Source organism: Canis lupus, chromosome 8, assembly GCF_048164855.1.
Source record: "Canis lupus baileyi chromosome 8, mCanLup2.hap1, whole genome shotgun sequence".
Lineage (NCBI taxonomy): Eukaryota > Metazoa > Chordata > Mammalia > Carnivora > Canidae > Canis > Canis lupus.
In genome coordinates this window covers 38196696-38213670 of record NC_132845.1, presented here as the reverse complement: position 1 = coordinate 38213670, position 16975 = coordinate 38196696, and the positions used below count along the sequence as shown (strand labels likewise).

The following is a 16975-nucleotide window of genomic DNA, read 5'->3' as shown; positions in this document are numbered from 1 at the left end:
CATCCTTGCAGCTCTTCTGTGCAGATGGCGAGTACAACTCCATGGCTGCAGCCTTCTTCAACACCCCAGAGAAGAGCGTGGTCAGCCTTTTCCACGACCCCCCAGGTGTGTGTCTGAGCCCTGTGCCGTCAGCCACTCGTCTCCACGTAGGCCTCGACCCCTGCAGGCTACTCTGTGACCCACTGTCCCTGGGCCTGGGGATCCTCTCCTGGGCAGCTGTGCTGAGGGTGGAAGTCACCACCCTTGCAGTGGCAGACCTGGTGGCACACGGGGCTTGCGGGCCCAGGGGTGGGCTGGTGGCGAGCACCTGGGAGGGGGTGGGTGGCTTCTGGGGCTGTCTCCCTCGGTGACGACGTTCCAGTCTCCCGCGGAGGTTTCTTTCTGGTCGCTGCCAGCACAGGGCCCCCTCCAGCCTGGTGACAGCACTGCCATGCGGCCTCTCCTAACCACACGTTTGTTTGTTTGTTTTTAATATTTTTTAAGTAAGCTGTAGCCCCACCATGGGGGCTCAGTTCAAAAGCTGGAAAGATTGTCCGACTGAGCCAGCCAGGCGGCCCCAGCCACATCCCATTTTTAGTTAAAAAACAAACAAACAAACAAAAAAACTGCAGACTGCTGGTTTTCTGCACACGCCTTCCATGGCTCTGATCTGGGCACCGCGTGGGCAGCAGCCTCACCCCTGTCCACAGCACACAGGCTCACGAGAGCGCCTACTGTATGCACCTGTGAAAGCCGGTGTGTGGCTGTTGTGCGACACACTTCACATTTTCCATTTGGGGGTCTTTTAGGCCAGCTCTCATTACTCTCTGTCACAACAAGGTCGCTGAGAACTCTCTAGTCTTTATGCTCCTGTACACTTGCAACTGGAGTCCACGCAACTCCGCAGGAAGGCTTAGTAACCGTGGGGCGAGGCTGAGCCATTGGGCACAGGAGCGGGGGACTCCTGGATATGTTGGTCTCGGGCTCCGATTGGTATCTTCCAGTGTCTGGAGGTGTCTGCAGTGGCTTGGTGGCTGGCAGCCTCCCTCTCTGACACCCAGGGGTCTGCACACCCTTCCCTCGGTCTCAGGTCAGCGTCCTGCTGGAGGCACCAGGCCCCACCTGCCAGGCGCCATCCTTTGAGGACTATGCTTCTGAGATCTGCGCTGTGGCCCTGGAGAACGGGGCTGCTTCTGGGGGCCAGGGTGCAACCAGGAGGAGTGACAGGGCAGCGGGGAGGGCGGCCCCCTCGCTGTGAGTGCATGTGGCAGGCCCTGGCCAGCCCCCTCTCCCATAGGCTCCTACAACCCCATGACGCTTGGCCTCTTCACCCTGGTCTACTTCTTCCTGGCCTGCTGGACCTACGGGCTGACCGTGTCCGCCGGTGTCTTCATCCCATCCCTGCTCATCGGGGCCGCCTGGGGCCGGCTCTTCGGCATTTCCCTGTCCTATCTCACAGGGGCCGCGGTGAGTGTGGGCTTCCCCGGCACCAGGACCCGGGAGCCAGGGTTCCCAGAACAGGTGCATCTGAGCCCCTGGGCGTGGCTGCTGCTGCTCGACGTGAGCACGGGGTCAGAACGGCCGTCTGTGGACGGAGCAGAGAGCCGTGCATCGGGACTGATGCTCAGAGTTCCCAGGGTGCACAACTGAGGCGCGCGTGTGCGCGGCCTCCAGGCTCTAGGCTTTCATTTTTTTGTATTTTCTTTTCTCATTTGAGTCACCAAAACAAGATTTCTAAAACCATGAGGGCCCGGGGAGGGTCTCCCATCCGCCCTGCTCCCTTTCCCGGGTTCTGGTCGTCCCTTCTGCACGTTTCCTTCCGGGCGTGGCTTTGGGTTTTTTTTTTTCTTTTTTAATTTTTTGATCTTTTAAAAGATTTTATTTATTCGTGAGACACACACAGAGAGATAGAGAGAGAGAGAGAGAGAGAGAGAGAGACAGGCAGAGACACAGGCAGAGGGAGGAGCAGGCACCATTCAGGGAGCCTGACATGGGACTCGATCCGGGGTCTCCAGGATCACGCCCTGGGCCAAAGGCAGGCATTAAACCGCTGAGCCACTCACGGATCCCCAGGTTTTTCTTTTTTGGATGAGAGCCAATTCACATACCGTCAGCCTTCTCTCCCCCCAGAAGCGTGTGGTGCGGCAGTTCTTCAGCGCACTCCCGGGGTCGCACCGTTGTCCCCCGTGTCACCACGTGCCTAGTGTCCCGCACAGCGTTCTCCTCTCCCCGAGGACTCTGCCCGCTGGCGGCCACTGCCACCTCCCCCCCTAGCCCCCGCAGCCCCTTAACCACTTTCTGTCTCTAGATCTGCCCATCCAAGGCCTTTCCTTTTTTTTTTCTTTTTTTTTCTTTTTTAAAAATTTTATTTATTCATGAGAGACACACAGAGAGGCAGAGACACAAGGTGAGGGAGAAGCAGGCTCCATGCAGGGAGCCCGATGTGTGGGACTCGATTCCAGGGCCTTTCCTGAATGGCGTCCACACTGCGTGGCCCGTGTGTGGCTTCTCTGGCCGAGCACCGTGCTGTGTGTGCCGGCTTCTCTCTCTGCACCCACCTGTCCCTCTTCCTTCTCCACACATGGCACGCTTCCTCCTGCCGTAGCTGCCAAGCTGTCCAGTGTGTGGATGAACACTGGAGCCTTTGGAGCCTTTTTGGGCAGGGCACCCCTAGGCTGTTTCCAGACTTCTGTCATTCTAGGTGCTGCCACAGGCCATGCTGCCTGCCTGTGTGCGTGAATTGTAGGATTGGCTTCCAGAGCTGGAATTGCTGGGCCCAGGGGCCCCTGGTGGTACCCCACATCTTGGTGGGCTGCTGGCCCTCTGACACCTCCTCTGTCGTCCTCACAGATCTGGGCAGACCCTGGCAAATACGCTCTGATGGGAGCAGCTGCCCAACTAGGTGAGTCCTGGTTACCACTTGGGCGGCGTCCCAAGGTCAGGAGGGGGACGCATTCCCCTCGGGGAAGTGGAGGCCGTGAGTTCACGCCATTGTGGCGTGCAGGGTCACTGTGCCCACTCGGCACAGCCTTCAGGGCTAGACCCCCTGGGTGAACGGGTGGGGGCACAGGCACGCGCAGAGGACTCGGGCAGTGGGGGTGAGGGGGCGCGCAGAGTGGCCCGCAGAGGCTGGAGCCTACACCCAACCTCCCCGGGCAGGTGGGATCGTGAGGATGACCCTCAGCCTGACGGTCATCATGATGGAGGCCACCAGCAACGTGACCTACGGCTTCCCCATCATGCTTGTCCTGATGACTGCTAAGATCGTGGGGGACATCTTCATCGAGGTGTGGCTTGTGGGGAGAGGCCTGCCTGCCCTACCCTTCGCTCCGTGCAGCCCCCACCGTGCCCCTGGCCGGAAGCCTGAGCCTAAGGGCTGGGAGACAGCCACAGAGGCAGAGGGAGGTGGGGCCTACGGAGACGCGGCCCCAGCGGCCTCTGTGTCTCAGCGTCACCCGCCTGCCCCTACACAGGGCCTGTACGACATGCACATCCAGCTGCAGAGTGTGCCCTTCCTGCACTGGGAGGCCCCCGTCACCTCTCACTCACTCACTGCCAGGTATGGCTGGCGGGGAGCAGGGGTGGTGGGACAGCGGACACCCCGGGAGGTTTGGGAGGGTGTGCTTGTTTCTGAACGTCCACACGCTGGCCACCCGGTGCCTGGTCCCTGGGTTTCCTGCATCTGGCGGCTTCATGCGTGTTGAGCTTCAACTTCAGTGTAAAGAGAGTGTTTGGGAAGCTCCCCTGGACCACACGGTCAGTCACAGCAAAGGCGCAGCAGATGCTCTTCCTCAGGGAGGTGATGAGCACACCGGTCACCTGCCTGCGGAGGAGGGAGAAAGTGGGCGTCATCGTGGACATACTCAGCGACACCACGTCCAATCACAATGGGTTCCCGGTGGTGGAATTAGCTGGTGACACACAGGTACCCAGGCCCCCGGACACGGAGGGCCAACCTGCACATGCGCGTGGCTTGGGGTCAGCTCAGGGAGGCTGAGGTGCTGGCCACGTGTATCGGGCGGGGTATGTGGGGAAGTCTACAGGGACGTGGGAACCCCGCGTGTGCACGTGCAGCTCACCTCCACTAGCTGCAAAGGAACCGAGTCGTGTGGCCTGGCAGGGAGCCGACCACTGGTCAGGGGTGCCATGTGCTCGTGTGCAGGCCCCTCACATGCACCGTCACCCAGGGATTCGTGGTGGTGACTTGTGTCGGGAGCGTCCAGGTCGGATGTGCCCATGTCTCACCCGGGCCTCCGGCCACCTCGGGCCTCGCCCTGGTCCCGTCCCGCTGCCCCCCCCCCCCCCCCCGACCCTGGGGAGTGATGAGCTCGTGACGGTGGACCGCCTGCGGCAGGGCTGGTGCCCAGAGATGGGGACCATGTGTCAAGAGGGAGCCCGGCAGGGTGTCCCAGCAGCAGATGCCAGGCAGCAGGGGTCTCAGGTCAGACCCAGGGCTCCACCCGCAGCCAAGGGTCCGTCTTCCCACAGCCGGCCCGGCTCCAGGGCTTGATCCTGCGCTCCCAGCTGATCGTCCTCCTGAAGCACAAGGTAGCTGCCAGGTGCCTCGGGGTGGCGGGGGACGTAGGCGGTGCGGGGCTGATGCACGGCCACCCGCAGGTGTTTGTGGAGCGCTCCAGCATGGGCCTGGTGCGGCGGCGGCTGAGGCTGAAGGACTTCCGGGACGCCTACCCACGCTTCCCGCCCATCCAGTCCATCCACGTGTCGCAGGACGAGCGGGAGTGCACCATGGACCTGTCTGAGTTCATGAACCCCTCCCCGTACACGGTGCCCCAGGTGCCTGCCCGCGGCCGGAGGGCAGCTTGGACACATCACAATGGGGGGCATGCGGGGAGGGGCTCACCAGCGGACCCGGCTTGGTCGTCCTGCCTCTGCTCTGTCCTTCGGGGCTGGGGGGCAGCCAGCCCAGCCGGCGGCTCCACTGAGGCCCGTCCCCTCTGCAGGACGCGTCCCTGCCACGGGTGTTCAAGCTGTTTCGGGCCCTGGGCCTCAGGCATCTGGTGGTGGTGGACAACTGCAACCAGGCGAGTGGTCGGGGAGGGTGTGCCCTCCCCACTTCGTTTCCTGCCCACGAGAGCCCTTCATTTCCTGACCTGCCTGCCCTGGTCACCGGTAGGGCCTTGCCCTCAGCCGCTGGGGGACCTCCAGGTGCGGGACCCAGAGTAGCCACGTGCCCAGCTCCAGGGCTTTTCCAGACTGTGCTGCCCCCAGGACGCGGGACAGGACTTTCCACAGTGGGAGGAGCTGCCGCCAGCCCCACTGACCTGGCTTTGCTCCCACAGGTGGTTGGACTGGTGACCAGGAAGGATCTAGCCAGGTACCGGCTCGGGAAGGGGGGCCTGGAGGAGCTCTCCCTGGCCCAGACGTGAGGCCCCGGCCCCTCCCTGGGGCCCCCACCTCACTCCCCGGGGCAGCAGGATCCAGCGTCCGCCCCCCTCAGCGCCCGGGACCTGTGTGTGTCTGTGTGTGTGTGAGGCCACGTGCGAGCCGGCCCCCAGGGCGGGGCCCCTTGCTGCCTCTGCGCCATCTGCCCCCCTGTGGGCTGGCCCAGGAGGACCCTACGGCCTGTGCTGCAGCAGCCAGGGCCTCAGTGACATGCAGCTGCTACAGAGGCCTGGAGGTGACACACGGCGAGGCCCTCCAGAGTCTTGGCCAGAGAGAGACTTGAGGACCATATGTGACCTGAACATCCCCATCACCCTGAGCTCTTGGGGGCCACAGTGCAGACCTAGCAGCTGTGGGTGGCGTGCATGGCACTGAGAGACTGGCTCTCCTGAGCACATGGGGGCTCCCCCTGGCCTCTGAGGACCCCTGGCCCAGGCCACCTTCCGTGGCAGCTCTGGTTCTGGTCCTGGGGCAGGCGGGCTCTGGGATGGGCTGGTGAGCCTGAGCAGTGATACTGTTCCCCTCCCTGGCCAGGTGGGGCTGGATCTGGTGTCCTGTGTCCCCAGGGCCCCAGGGGACCTTTTCTGGAGGTGATTCCTGGCCAACTCAGACAAGGCTACTTGGGTGCTATTATGGCAGCCCGGGGGTCGGGGGCAGTTCACCTTGGTTTGGGCCTCTTTCAAGGGAGGGGGGCCACAAGCCTTCCCTTCTTGGCAGGAGCCCTCTGGGGGATGCAGGGAAATGAGCATGGCGGGGCTCTGGAAGAAAGAAATAAAGGAATCATACCCTGATGGCCAGCGCCGGCTCCCTGGTTCCTGCCCAGCACTGGCCACGGGCCAGCAGTCAGGGGTTTGCAGGGCCACCGAGCAGGGGGCATCTGGGACAGGGCTGCCTTGACCCCACTGGACGGAGACAAAGGCAAGAGGCCCAGAGACCCATGCGAGGAAGCAGTTGTGGCCGACGCACGCCTGTGGGACATGCTGGCACTGGTCCCTGGGCAGCTGTAGGGCTGGCAGGGACAGGGTCCTCCCCGGGGCCCTCGGTCTGGACACCGCTCTGGGCTGTGAGAAGTGTGATGTGGCCACGGGCCGGGCCCTGTCATGGCGGCTCCGGGAGGGCCCCCGGACGAGGTCCTGGGAAGCCCCAGTGAGCCCCCCAGCAGGCAGGCCTGGATGGCCAGGCACGGGGGGCATGGGTCCACACTGGCCTGACACACACCGGGAAGCACCGGGCTGGCTTCCAAGACCTGGTGCCGGAGAGCGGGATGTCACGGCTTGTATCGATCACGCGTTGAACCAGCCTCGTGTTCCCCAGTTGGGTCAAATAAAACACTATGGAAACTCGCGCCCGCCTCTGTTTGCTCTCTTACTGTGGCCACAAGGCCCCTGGAGGCCCCGCGCAGCCTGGCTTGCGGCCTGCACCCCTCTCCTGCTCCGTTCCGGCACACCCTGGCTGCCATCCCCCCCATTTCCTGCGGGCCCCTCCCGCCCGGGCCGCTCAGTGGCGCCCCCTCAGACCTTTCCAGAAACGGGCAGTTGGGAAGACCTTGCAAGGCCAGGAGTGTCGAGGGCCCAGGTTCCACTGGCAGTTGGGCCCTAAAGTCAGAAGGTTCTGGTGAGGAAACGCTGGTTCCAGAAGAGCCGCTGCCGCCCGGCTGCCCTGCCCGCCTCGCTGTTGTCTAGAGGAGAGCTGTGAGGGCAGGTGCTCCCTCTTCACCCCCCCATGTGCTCCCCGAGGCCTGGAGCCTCCCAGCCGCCCTGGTGTCCAGCTCTGGGCAGCCCAGGGATCCAGGTCCAGGGCCTCTGGGCAGTGGCTGATGCAGTGTAGGTGAGCCTGGGCCACAGAGGTGGGGCCGGTAGGACAGTGTAGGGAGGAGCCTGCACAGGGGTGTGGGCCGTGGGGCGTCCTTGGTGCCCAGGGGCCTCCTCGGGCTGGGCAGGCAGGACGCTGTCCTGCTACTGCGTGTGGGTGCTGCGTGTCCTCAGGCCGGGGCCGGGGCCGGGGCCTCTGAGCTGCATTCCCTGGGGTCGGGCAGCCGGAGCCGAGTCCTCCGGGGACCAGGCTTTGTGACTCCGCTGGACGGGCCAGGGTGAGCCCGGTGCACACGCTCAGTCACCGCAGTGATTGGGGTCCCTGTGCCCTAAGCTCCACCGGGAGCCAGCCCCCTCTAGCAGCCCGGAGGCACCTTCCTGCGGAGCTGGCTGCTAGCAACCCCTCGTCGGGGGCTTCACCCCTTTCCCAAACGAGCACTGTCACCCTGGGGGACCCGGGGCTCCCCCCGGAGGAAGGACTGGCCAGCCCCGAGCTCCTGAGCCTGGAGGAGAACTCCGAGAACTATGAGTCCAGCCACCTGGCATCTGCCACCTCCGTCCCGGAGCGGGACTCGCCTGGGCACTGGAGGCAGCTGGAGCAGTGGTGAGCCTGAGCGGGGGGTGGGGGTGGGGGAGCCGCACCACCCCCCGACCCCCCCCACCCCCCAGCACGCGAGCCCGATGCGGCCTGCTCCTCACCCCGGCAGGGTGGCCGACCTGCAGGCAGAGGTGGCATCCCTGCGGGGACACAAGGACCGCTGCGAGCGAGCCATGCTGAGCCTGCTCCGGGAGATGCTCCAGCTTCGGGCCTGCGGGCAGCTGCAGGACGCAGAGCTCAAGAGGCTGCAGCAGGACGTGCGGCAGGCGGTCCAGGCACCCGACAAGGAAGTCCTAGAGGTGAGCTGGCACCGTGCGTGCCCGGGCTCCCCGGCTCCCGGCCCGGGGCTGGTCTGTGCTGGCCGGGCTGTGAGTCTCCGCCCCACTGCCTTCCTCACAGTGCCCTGGTGCCCAGAACCAGAACCACATGCAGACCCTGGACAAGAGGTACCTCCCCCCGCCACCAGTGGCGCAGGCCTTAGTGGGGGTCGCGGGCCTCGGGAAAGCAGTGGCCGCGTGGGACCGCAGGGCACCAGCCTGCCCCCTGCTAGCGCTCTCACTCAAGAGTGCAGCTGGGGCCCCGCTCGGAACAGTGTGGGTGTGGACCACGGCGGGAGCCGCCAGCAGCGCCCCTGGGCACCTGAGCCCCGAGGGCAGCCCCAGGGCAGGCCCCAGGCGGCAGCGGCTCTTGTGTGCCAGGCTGGTGGAGGTCCGGGAGGCGCTGACTCAGATCAGGAGGAAGCAGGTGCTCCAGGACTCTGAGCGGAAGGACGCGGAGCAGGAGGCCAGCCTCAGGTGGGTGCCGCCCGCCTCCCTCGGCGGGGGAGCTGGCTCTGGGCCCTGCGTGTGTGCTCGGCGGGTGGGAGTCCGCGGGGAAGGCGTCCCCTCACCCTTGGCACTGGGCGGCTGGTGGACAGGGTGGAGGGCTCAGACCCCCCTGCCGTGGACACTGTGGGGAAGAGGCTGCAGCCCAGGGTCCCCACTCCCATCTGCTCCCACCTCCCTGTGGGGGCCTCCTGCCTAGCTGGCCTGTGGGTGGGCCCGGGCCTGGGAAGGACTCCAGTGGCTGACATCCCCGCCACCCTCCCTGCTGCTCCCCAGCCGGGCCCCCTGGCCGGCTGCGCTGCTGTGACCTGCCACCGTTGTCCTAGGTGGGCCGAGCTGGCTGGGAAGCTGGAGCAAGAGGAGCAGTTGCGGGAAGCGGCCTGCAGCGCCCTGCAGAAGAGCCAGGATGAGGCGAGCAGGAGGGTGGACCGTGAGGTGGCCAGGATGCAGGTACCAGGGGGGCCGGCAGGGCTCTGGCATCTGGGCAGCCAGGCCAGCGAGCGCCCCCGCCCCGCCCACGGCATGGGACCCGGGGGTGACCCCTAGGTCCTGTGCGGTCCAGCACAAGGCCCCCAGCCACGAGTGGCCCCGTCTGGAAATCAGCTGAGGTTTGAGGCCTCTCAGTCACAGAAGCCACACCTCAGGCACCCAGCGGCCGCGCCGACTGGGGCAGCACCAAGACGGAGCTCGTCTTTTATCCTGGGAGCTCCCCCATTGGCAGCATCTCCGCCACTGGTCCTTGTCCCCGTCCTGTGACCAGCACCCAGATCAGGAAATAGAACAGCGTAGCCCTGAAGCCCCTTCGTCAGTCACTCTGGGGGCTGGCCCTGCCCCTGGGCCGCTGCAGGTTCCCCTCCTGCATGAGACCCCGGCAGGCAGGGCAGGGGACAGGAGGCAGCCTCCAGACGCAGCCCCCACAACTCTGCAAACAGAGGCCAGGGATCGCGGTACGCACACGGAGGGCGGGGGCGCCGGCCGTGCTCCCCAGCTGCTGCCCACATAGCTTGGCTGCCCAGCTCCCATGGCCTCCCCCTTCCTGGTGCCCGTCAGGAAGCTCATGCTCTGGCTCCCTTGAGGTATTGCCCACCGCCACGGCCTGGAGCTCCAGGAGGCGCTGGGCCTGGGGATTCCTGGCACACCAGGATGCACGTGGAGAGCTTGCCTATTCCCCATGTGCCCTCCAGGCCCAGGTCAGCAAACGGTGACCATCACCTGTTTTCATAAAGTTTTATCGGCACGTGGCCACACCCACTCACGTCCACTCCTGCTTTGGCAGCGTAAGCACAGAGCCCAGGAACTGTGACACAGACCCCGCGTCCCATGAACTTAAAACATCTGCCCTGGGCTCATCACAGAGACGGCTTGCCGCCCCCCTGCTTCCTGCAGACCAGCCTGCATGGGGTGCCAGGCTGGTGGGGCCTCTGGGTGCCCCTGCCCTGCGGCCATGTGAGCGGGTCCGCCGGCCTTCACTCCTCATCTCCAGCACACTCGGACCCTTGATGCAGCTGGAAGGGGGCAGGCGGGGAGGAGAGAGGGGCCCGTTCTGGTCCTGGAGCACGAGGGCGTGGTGTGTGCGTGTGCATGCCCTCATATTCACTCAGCTTCCCCGACTGAGGCTCCCGGCTCAGGCTGCTGTGACCCCCTCCCTGGGTGGCATCTGGCGGTCCGTGTGAGCACCAGGTGTATCCGGGCCCCACATGACCTTGGCCTGGCCCTCTGGGGGGACGTGTGGCCCTGGCCTTGCCTGCTTTCCACCCTGGGGAGGGTGTGGTGGGCCCAGCTCTGCTCGGCTCGGGGGCTGCGGGGGACACAGTGCCCAGGGCCCTCCATGACGGACGTGGTTGGGCAAGAAAACAAGTCCCGGATGACACGGGGGCTGGGGGCGGGCCAGCAGGGGACAGATGAGGACAGTCAGACCACATGGTGACCATGCTGACCTCCCACAGGCCCAGGTGACCAAGCTCGGTGAGGAGATGAGCCTCCGCTTCCTGAAAAGGGAGGCCAAGCTGTGCAGCTTCCTGCAGAAGAGCTTCCTGGCTCTGGAGAAGGTGGGGGCCCGTGGGTCTGCGGCTGGACTGTGCCCCCCACGCCCCTGCTCACCACGCGGGGCCCGTCTCCCCACAGAGAATGAAGGCCTCAGAGAGCACCCGGCTAAAGGCCGAGAGCAGCCTGCGGGGGGAGCTGGACAGCAGGTGTCAGAGGCTTCAGGACCTGGCGGAGGAGCGTGCGCAGGCCCTGCAGGGGCAGCAGGAGGTGGGCAGCTCGGGGCCCTGCAGGGGCAGCGGGAGGCCTCCAGGGAACGGCTGGGGGCCCCGGGGGCTCAGGGCCACCCCTGCCCAGCAGCAGGAAGAGTGCCGCCTGCTGGAACAGTGCCGGGACCTGGACCAGGCCGTGATCCAGCTGACCAACTTCGTGCACCAGAACCAGGTGTCACTGAACCGCATCCTGCTGGCCAAGCAGGAGGCCTGGTGCGTGTCTGAGGCCCCTTTCTCCCCTGAGCCCGGCCTCCTCGCCCAGTCTCGGGGCAGCACGGCCCCTGGGGGGCCTCCTGTTCCCCCGCGGGGGAGCCTGCACGACCCTCTGCTCCCTGGGGTCCCCTGGACGGTCTGGAGCCAGCTGTCAGGCCCCATCCTTGGCCCCGCCTGCGAGGGGACAGCCTCAGCTGAGGGACAGTCCATCTCAAAACCGACCCGCAGGGACAGCAAGGGGCAGGCGGAGGAGAGCCGGGCCGGGGAGCTGGCTGCCTATGTACAGGAGAGCCTGGCGGCCATGCAGCTGGCTGGCGAGCTGGCCCAGCGGGAGGCCCACGGCGCGCTGCAGCTGGTGAGGGTGTGGGGCCGGGTCAGTCTCCCCGCGGGGTGCCCCCTCCCCAGGCGGCCACACTCAGCCCATCCCCACCTCCCCTGCAGCTCCGAGAAAAGAGCCAGGCCCTGGAGGAGTCGCTGGCTGAGCTGGGGAAGCAGGTGAAGGACTTGAGTGACCACTTCGTGGCCCTGAGCTGGAGGCTGGACCTGCAGGAACAGATGCTTAGGCTGCGGCTGAGTGAGGTGCACACGGAGCCGGGGGGGTGGTGGTGGGGGGTGGCCGGCAAGGTGGCCCTGCCCTCGGGCTCTTCCCCCTCCTTGCTACCGTGTCATTGACCCGGAGTCCCCGCGCCTGAGCATCCACCCTTGAAGCGTGGGGCTCCGTGGCTCCGCGTGAGCTCAGGCTGCACCACTGCCCGCCATGTCCCTTGCCCATCTCTGGTGTCGCACGGGAAGCCCCATGTGGCCTGTGGGCACAGCCCACCCCACGGCCCCTGCTGCCTGCTGCTCTGCCTCCTGCTTCTGTGGATTTGCCTATTCTGGATGTTTCCTACAAGGGTTTCCAGACAGTGTGCAACCAGTTTGTCTATTCGTCAGCTGACGGACTCTGGGTCGTCACCTTGCTGGGCAACGCAGGACGTGCTGCTGCGCACGCGTGTCCACTGTGACCTTGGGGCGGGTGCCCCCGGCCTCCCCGAGGCCCCTCTCCTGCGGCCACGGGCAGGCTGGCGGTCCCAGTCGCTGCTGACTCTGGGTGGCGGGGGCCAAGCCAGGCCTCACGGATGTGGTTCTGCTCAGCCTGGTGGCGCTGCCCGGAGCAGCCAGGTCCCCAGAGAGCAGCTGGCCGTGCCGCCCCAGCATCCTGCCCGGACCGTGTGGAGCGCTCGGCTGCACAGGTTCCACCCTGCTGGGTCCAATTCTGGCTCCAGGAGGCCCCATCCACCTGTCGGCCCCCCTCCGGCCCCCAGCTTCGGTCCTCACTGGGGTCTGTGTTCCAGGCCAAGAGGGAGTGGGAAGGCTTGGAGCAGAAATCCCTGGAAGGCCTGGTCCAGTGTCGGAAGGAGGTCGAGGCGCATCTGAGGGAGGTGTGGGAGCGAGTGGACAGCCTGCCCCGGCAGGTGGGTGAGGGCCAGGGCCGCGGACCCTCAGCCCTGCTCCGCCCCCGGGCCACCCGCCCACCCTGCGTCTGTTGCAGATAGAGGCCGTCTCCGACAAGTGTGTCCTGCGCAAGAGTGACTCAGACCTCAGGATCTCGGCTGAGGGCAAAGCCAGGTGAGGCCCCAGCTCGTGGCCCTGGCCTGCAGGGCTGCAGCAAGCTCTGCTGGGCTCACGGCCTGCTGCACCCCAGCCCTGGGAACCCCCACCAGGTACAGCCCACACAGACCCCTGAGCTTTGCGCTCTGTCCCCCGCTGGGGACCGCCAGGTCCCCCTGCAGAGGAGGCCACACTGAGCCTGCACCCCTGCAGTCCTGCCCTCCTCCCCACCGGCCGCACCCACGCAGAGCCTCCTCTTCCCACAGAGAGTTTGATTTCGAGGCCATGCGGCAGGAGCTGGCTGCGGTGCTCTCATCTGTGCAGCTGCTCAAGGAGGGAAACCCTGGGCGGAAGATCGCCGAGATCCAGGGCCAGCTGGCCACGGTACCCCTGGAGCCCCTGTGCCTGTCACCCCCAGCACTGGGGTTCCTGGGGGCCCCAGACACCCGAGGTCGAGGGGCTCACAGAGCCGGCATGAAGTGGGGGCACCTGCCTGGCCTGCGGCCCCGAGTGCTGGGGGTGGGCAGTCACAGGACAGGAGCCGGCCTGAGTGCTGGCCAGGCCCCTGGTCCCCACCGGGGGGCCAGGGCCACGTGTTAGAGGCCGGCTTCTGCCCCCAGTGACTGGGCGGGGGCCACTGACCGGCGGGCAGACTCGCTGCATCCGGGCCAACACACAGCGGCTGCCTTTAGTTTCAGAACCAAATAATGAAACTGGAGACCAGCATCCAGGACAACAGAACCATCCAGAACCTCAAGTTTAATACAGAAACCAGGCTGGTGAGAGGAGCCCTGTGCCCACCCCACCCCGAGGCCCCAGGGGGCTCCCGGCCCCTCACCCCTGCCGGCCCGGCACCCACTTCTGGGCTTCCCCACATCCCTGTGTCTGCACGTCTGGCCCCAGCAGGGTCTCCTGCTAGATAAGAGCCTGGTTTTCCGGAGAGAGAAATCTTGCTGGCCACCCCGTCCTGCCCCGTCCTGTCCTGCCCTGTCCCGTCCCATCCTGTCCCATCCGGCCAGATTCCTGCATTCCTGCACGGGCCGCTCCTCATGTGCCCTTGTCTGCAGTGCATGGAGGAGATGGCCAGCCTGCGGGAGAGTGTCCTGCGCCTGCAGAGTGATGAGGGCCCGTGGGCCCTGACGCTGGGCAGCAGGAGGGTCCTTGTGTCCCTGGGGAGGCAGCAGTTCTTCATCAAGGACTCGGCCCTGGGAGAGGCGGTCTCCGTGAACCGCTGGGGCATGTATCAGACCGTGAGGTGGGCAGGGGTGCAGTGGGCAGCCACCTTCCGGGGACCCCTCTGGGCCTGGGGCGGGGCTGGGGAGGCCCCCAGGCCGGTGGGCCTGAGCTGCGTCTCCGGGCAGGTGGCTTCAGTGGAAGGCGGTCCTCATGAGCCTGGTGGCCCCGCGGAGGCCGAGCACGTTCTCGAAGAAGCCCTTCGGCTGGGGGCCTGCCCGCCGGCTCACAGCCTTGCCCCTTTCTCAGAAATAAATGTGTCAGCTCTTGTACCTGTCAGAGTGCCGAGCTCGCACCCAGGGCTCAGGGGCACACGCCCAGCATCCCGCAGCTCCCGCCTGCCCGGGCCCCGCCCAGCCACAGGTCGTCCTGCCCAGGCCTTGGTGTCCCGGGGCCCCACCTGCTCTGTGCAGCCCCCTGGAGGGTCAGCAGGCACAGGCTCGGGGTCCCTCGGCCCCTGGCCCTGGGCCGCCAAGTGTGCCCTTCACACCTACACGGTGGCCAGCAGAGGAAGTGGCTCTTCCTGCCCTAATCTAGGGAGCAAACAGCGTGTTTACTCACACACTCAGGCAGCACCCCTGTTCCTGCCTCCAAGAAAAGCCTTGCTCATCCCACAGGAGCTGGCCTTGCCACCTGCCGCGGGGCCTGGAGGAGGGGCCGCCCTAGGACCAGCCAGGGGGGCAGGCAGTGGGGAGAGCTTTGCTGCCCACCTGGGACCTCAGGGCTGCTCTGGGGGGCACATGGGCCTTGCACAGAGCAGGCAGTGTGTAGACCCCCTGAGCCCACAGCCTTTGGGGTGCGGGGCTCCTGCCCGGTCCTCCCCTCCTGGGGGCAGAACTCCGAGGGCTAAGGGCCGGGGTGCCTGGGACTGCAGCTCCTGCCCCTTCCCTGCCCAGGTGGCCTGTGGTGGTGGCAGCTCCAGGCCCCGGACGGCCCAGGAGGCCCCCTACCTGAGCTGACTTGTCCTCAGGTAGGCCAGCGTGGTCGCAAGGCCCCTGTGGCTCCAGAGAGAGCAGTGACAGTCCGCACACCTTAGGGAAGGAGACGTGTGCCGCCCCCACCTGCCCCACGGAGCCTGGCCCGCTCGCTAGGCCTCGGCCAGCTGCGCGCCGTCCAGGGCTGGGGCCCCTCCCCCGGGCAGCTCAGGGCCCGTCTCCACTGCCCAGCTGGCCAGCAGGTCGCTGAAGTCAGGGGTGCCGGGGCGGAGTAGGCCCAGGGGGCTGGGGGCCGGCTCCTCCCAGAAGGACAGAGGCAGCTTCCTCTGGGTCATGGGGACAATGTGGCCGTATTTGCGCTCCAGCCTGAGCCACCGGCCGGGCGCCCCGGGCCCCGGGTACTGCCGCAGCCCGTAGTCGAAGAGCTCGGCCAGGGGCCCCAGCCCACGCGTGCACCCCTCGGGACCCCTGGGGGACAGGACCCCGGGCTCCGCGGCCTCATCGCCGTCTGGGGGCCCCCCGGGGGCCAGGCGTGCCGCGTCAGCACCCTGGGGGTCCCGGGCCGAGCTGTCGTCCGCATAGATGTCGCAGGCGTCCGGGTCCTGCTCCCTGTCCTTGCGGCCGAAGTACCGCTGGATGTCGCCACTGATGAGCTCAGAGAAGCGCAGCAGCTGCAGGGGCGTCTCGGGGCTGCTGGGCCCTGGAGGGGCTGCTTCGGGGGCCCACCCCGAGGCCTGGAGCGCCGGGCTGTGGCCCCCCAGCCCCTCAGCCTGCGGCTGCTCCTCGTCCTCCTCCTCGTCCTCCTCCTCCTCGTCCTCGTCCTCGTCCTCAGAAGGGCCCTGGGGCTCCGGGTCTGGGGGCAGGAAGGGCCGGCGGGTGGACAGGGGCAGCTGGAAGTCACAGAGAGGCCGGATCACGCCCGCGGCCATCTCCTTAGCCTGAGCTCCGGGGACAGCAGGTGTGGCTGCGGAGGAGGCAGAGGGGGGCAGGTTAGCCGTCGCTCCCCCCTGCGCTTGGACGGCGCCGTGTTCAGAAGCCCCGGGGTTCAGGTTTGGAGAGATGTTGGGGGCCGAGCGCCGCAGGGGTGCAGGGACGGTTCTGCATCCAGGGGCCTGCCCCCTGAGGTGGCCCCTGGGAGCCGAGCCTGGCTGCCTAGACCAGGGCACTAGGTCCAGGGCCCAGAGCCTTGGTGGCCTTGGAGGCCTCGGGGGTCGGGGACAGGCTCAGGGCCGCGGGGCATAGTGAAGGCAGTGCCGGCCCCAGGCTTCCTGCCCTCCCTGCCCAGGCGGGTGAAAGAGACCCGGGACCCCGGGGTTTGGGGGGGGATGGGATGCAGGGAAGGTGTGTGGGTCTGCGGCTCAGCCAGGGCGAGGTGGGCAGGGTGGCACTTGGGGGAGGTGACCGTGGCTCCTGGGGATGAGTGCCGGGGCAGCTCGCAGCCGGGATGCCCCCATTGCCCCCTGGCAGGAAGAGAAGAAAGGGAGGGCGCTGAGGAGAGGGAGAGGGGGCTCCCAGCTTGTCAGAACCCCCACCCCAGGGAGGCTGGGCGAGTCCTGGCGTTGCTCAGAGTCAGGCGACCTGGGGAGGGCAGGGCCCCCTCCCACCGTCTCCCTGTGGGGGAGGGGGGCGTACCCCAGCCTCTGGCTCCCTCCCTCCCCAGCCCCGCCCCTTCCCTTATGCGCACCCCCAGCTCCACGGGCGGCCGTCCTGGGGGGGTCCGCACAGCCCACCTGGCCAGGAGGCCCCGGCTTTCCCGGGAGGGGTGGGGGGGGCGCGGACCCCTGTGGCCAGTGCCAGCACCCTCCTGGCCACCGCCCAGGCCGGCTCCTACCTGCTGAGGCCTGCAGCTCCTGCGGGGCAGGCCCACCTCCACCTGGGCCCAAGCATTTATAGCCGGGCTCTGGGACCTGCCGGGCTGGCAAATATTTGGTGACGGCATTGTCATCGCAGACTGGGCAAATAGAGCCCGTTTGCTTTAGCGCCCAGCAACCAGGGCCCTGCGGGGGGAGCCCCAACCTGCCCGGGGACCGTGGAGTGTCTGCTGCAGGTCCAGCTGGCTCACACCCGGGGCCGAGGACCCTTATCTCAGCCGCTGATGGGGACCCAGACCAAGCCTTGTCAAATAGGCGGAAAA

The 16975-nt window shown here is 66.7% G+C and overlaps 3 protein-coding genes across 5 annotated transcripts in view; 2 read left to right on the top strand and 1 right to left on the bottom strand.

Annotated features, from left to right (window-relative positions):
* Positions 1–6726, top strand: part of CLCN7 (chloride voltage-gated channel 7) — a 25570-nt gene extending 18844 nt beyond the window's left edge. For both annotated transcript variants that reach the window (XM_072835224.1, XM_072835223.1), the window contains 10 exons: positions 12–105; positions 1277–1446; positions 2830–2881; positions 3139–3266; positions 3453–3538; positions 3775–3904; positions 4468–4527; positions 4597–4773; positions 4941–5021; positions 5280–6726. In XM_072835224.1, the coding sequence (XP_072691325.1) occupies positions 12–105; positions 1277–1446; positions 2830–2881; positions 3139–3266; positions 3453–3538; positions 3775–3904; positions 4468–4527; positions 4597–4773; positions 4941–5021; positions 5280–5366 (1065 nt within the window). In that variant the 3' untranslated portion in view covers positions 5367–6726. The remainder of the gene's footprint in view (positions 1–11; positions 106–1276; positions 1447–2829; positions 2882–3138; positions 3267–3452; positions 3539–3774; positions 3905–4467; positions 4528–4596; positions 4774–4940; positions 5022–5279) is intronic.
* Positions 6483–14178, top strand: CCDC154 (coiled-coil domain containing 154). The gene is made up of 17 exons (XM_072837676.1): positions 6483–6528; positions 7395–7797; positions 7901–8090; positions 8191–8237; positions 8490–8585; positions 8942–9065; positions 10562–10663; positions 10740–10868; positions 10956–11083; positions 11312–11438; positions 11525–11662; positions 12418–12537; positions 12615–12691; positions 12940–13057; positions 13366–13452; positions 13741–13928; positions 14035–14178. The coding sequence occupies exons 1-17, from the start codon at positions 6483–6485 to the stop codon at positions 14159–14161; spliced, it is 2247 nt and encodes a 748-aa protein (XP_072693777.1). The 3' UTR covers positions 14162–14178.
* On the bottom strand, positions 13400–16975 carry PERCC1 (proline and glutamate rich with coiled coil 1). 2 transcript variants are annotated; one of them, XM_072835227.1, is made up of 3 exons: positions 16673–16686; positions 16244–16301; positions 13400–15805 (listed from the first exon to the last, which is right to left on the bottom strand). In XM_072835227.1, the coding sequence occupies exons 2-3, from the start codon at positions 16293–16295 to the stop codon at positions 14994–14996; spliced, it is 864 nt and encodes a 287-aa protein (XP_072691328.1). In that variant the 5' UTR covers positions 16296–16301; positions 16673–16686; the 3' UTR covers positions 13400–14993. The 2 variants fall into 2 exon arrangements, with proteins under 2 accessions (XP_072691328.1, XP_072691329.1); XM_072835228.1 differs by lacking the exon at positions 16244–16301 and having other exon boundaries at positions 16673–16975.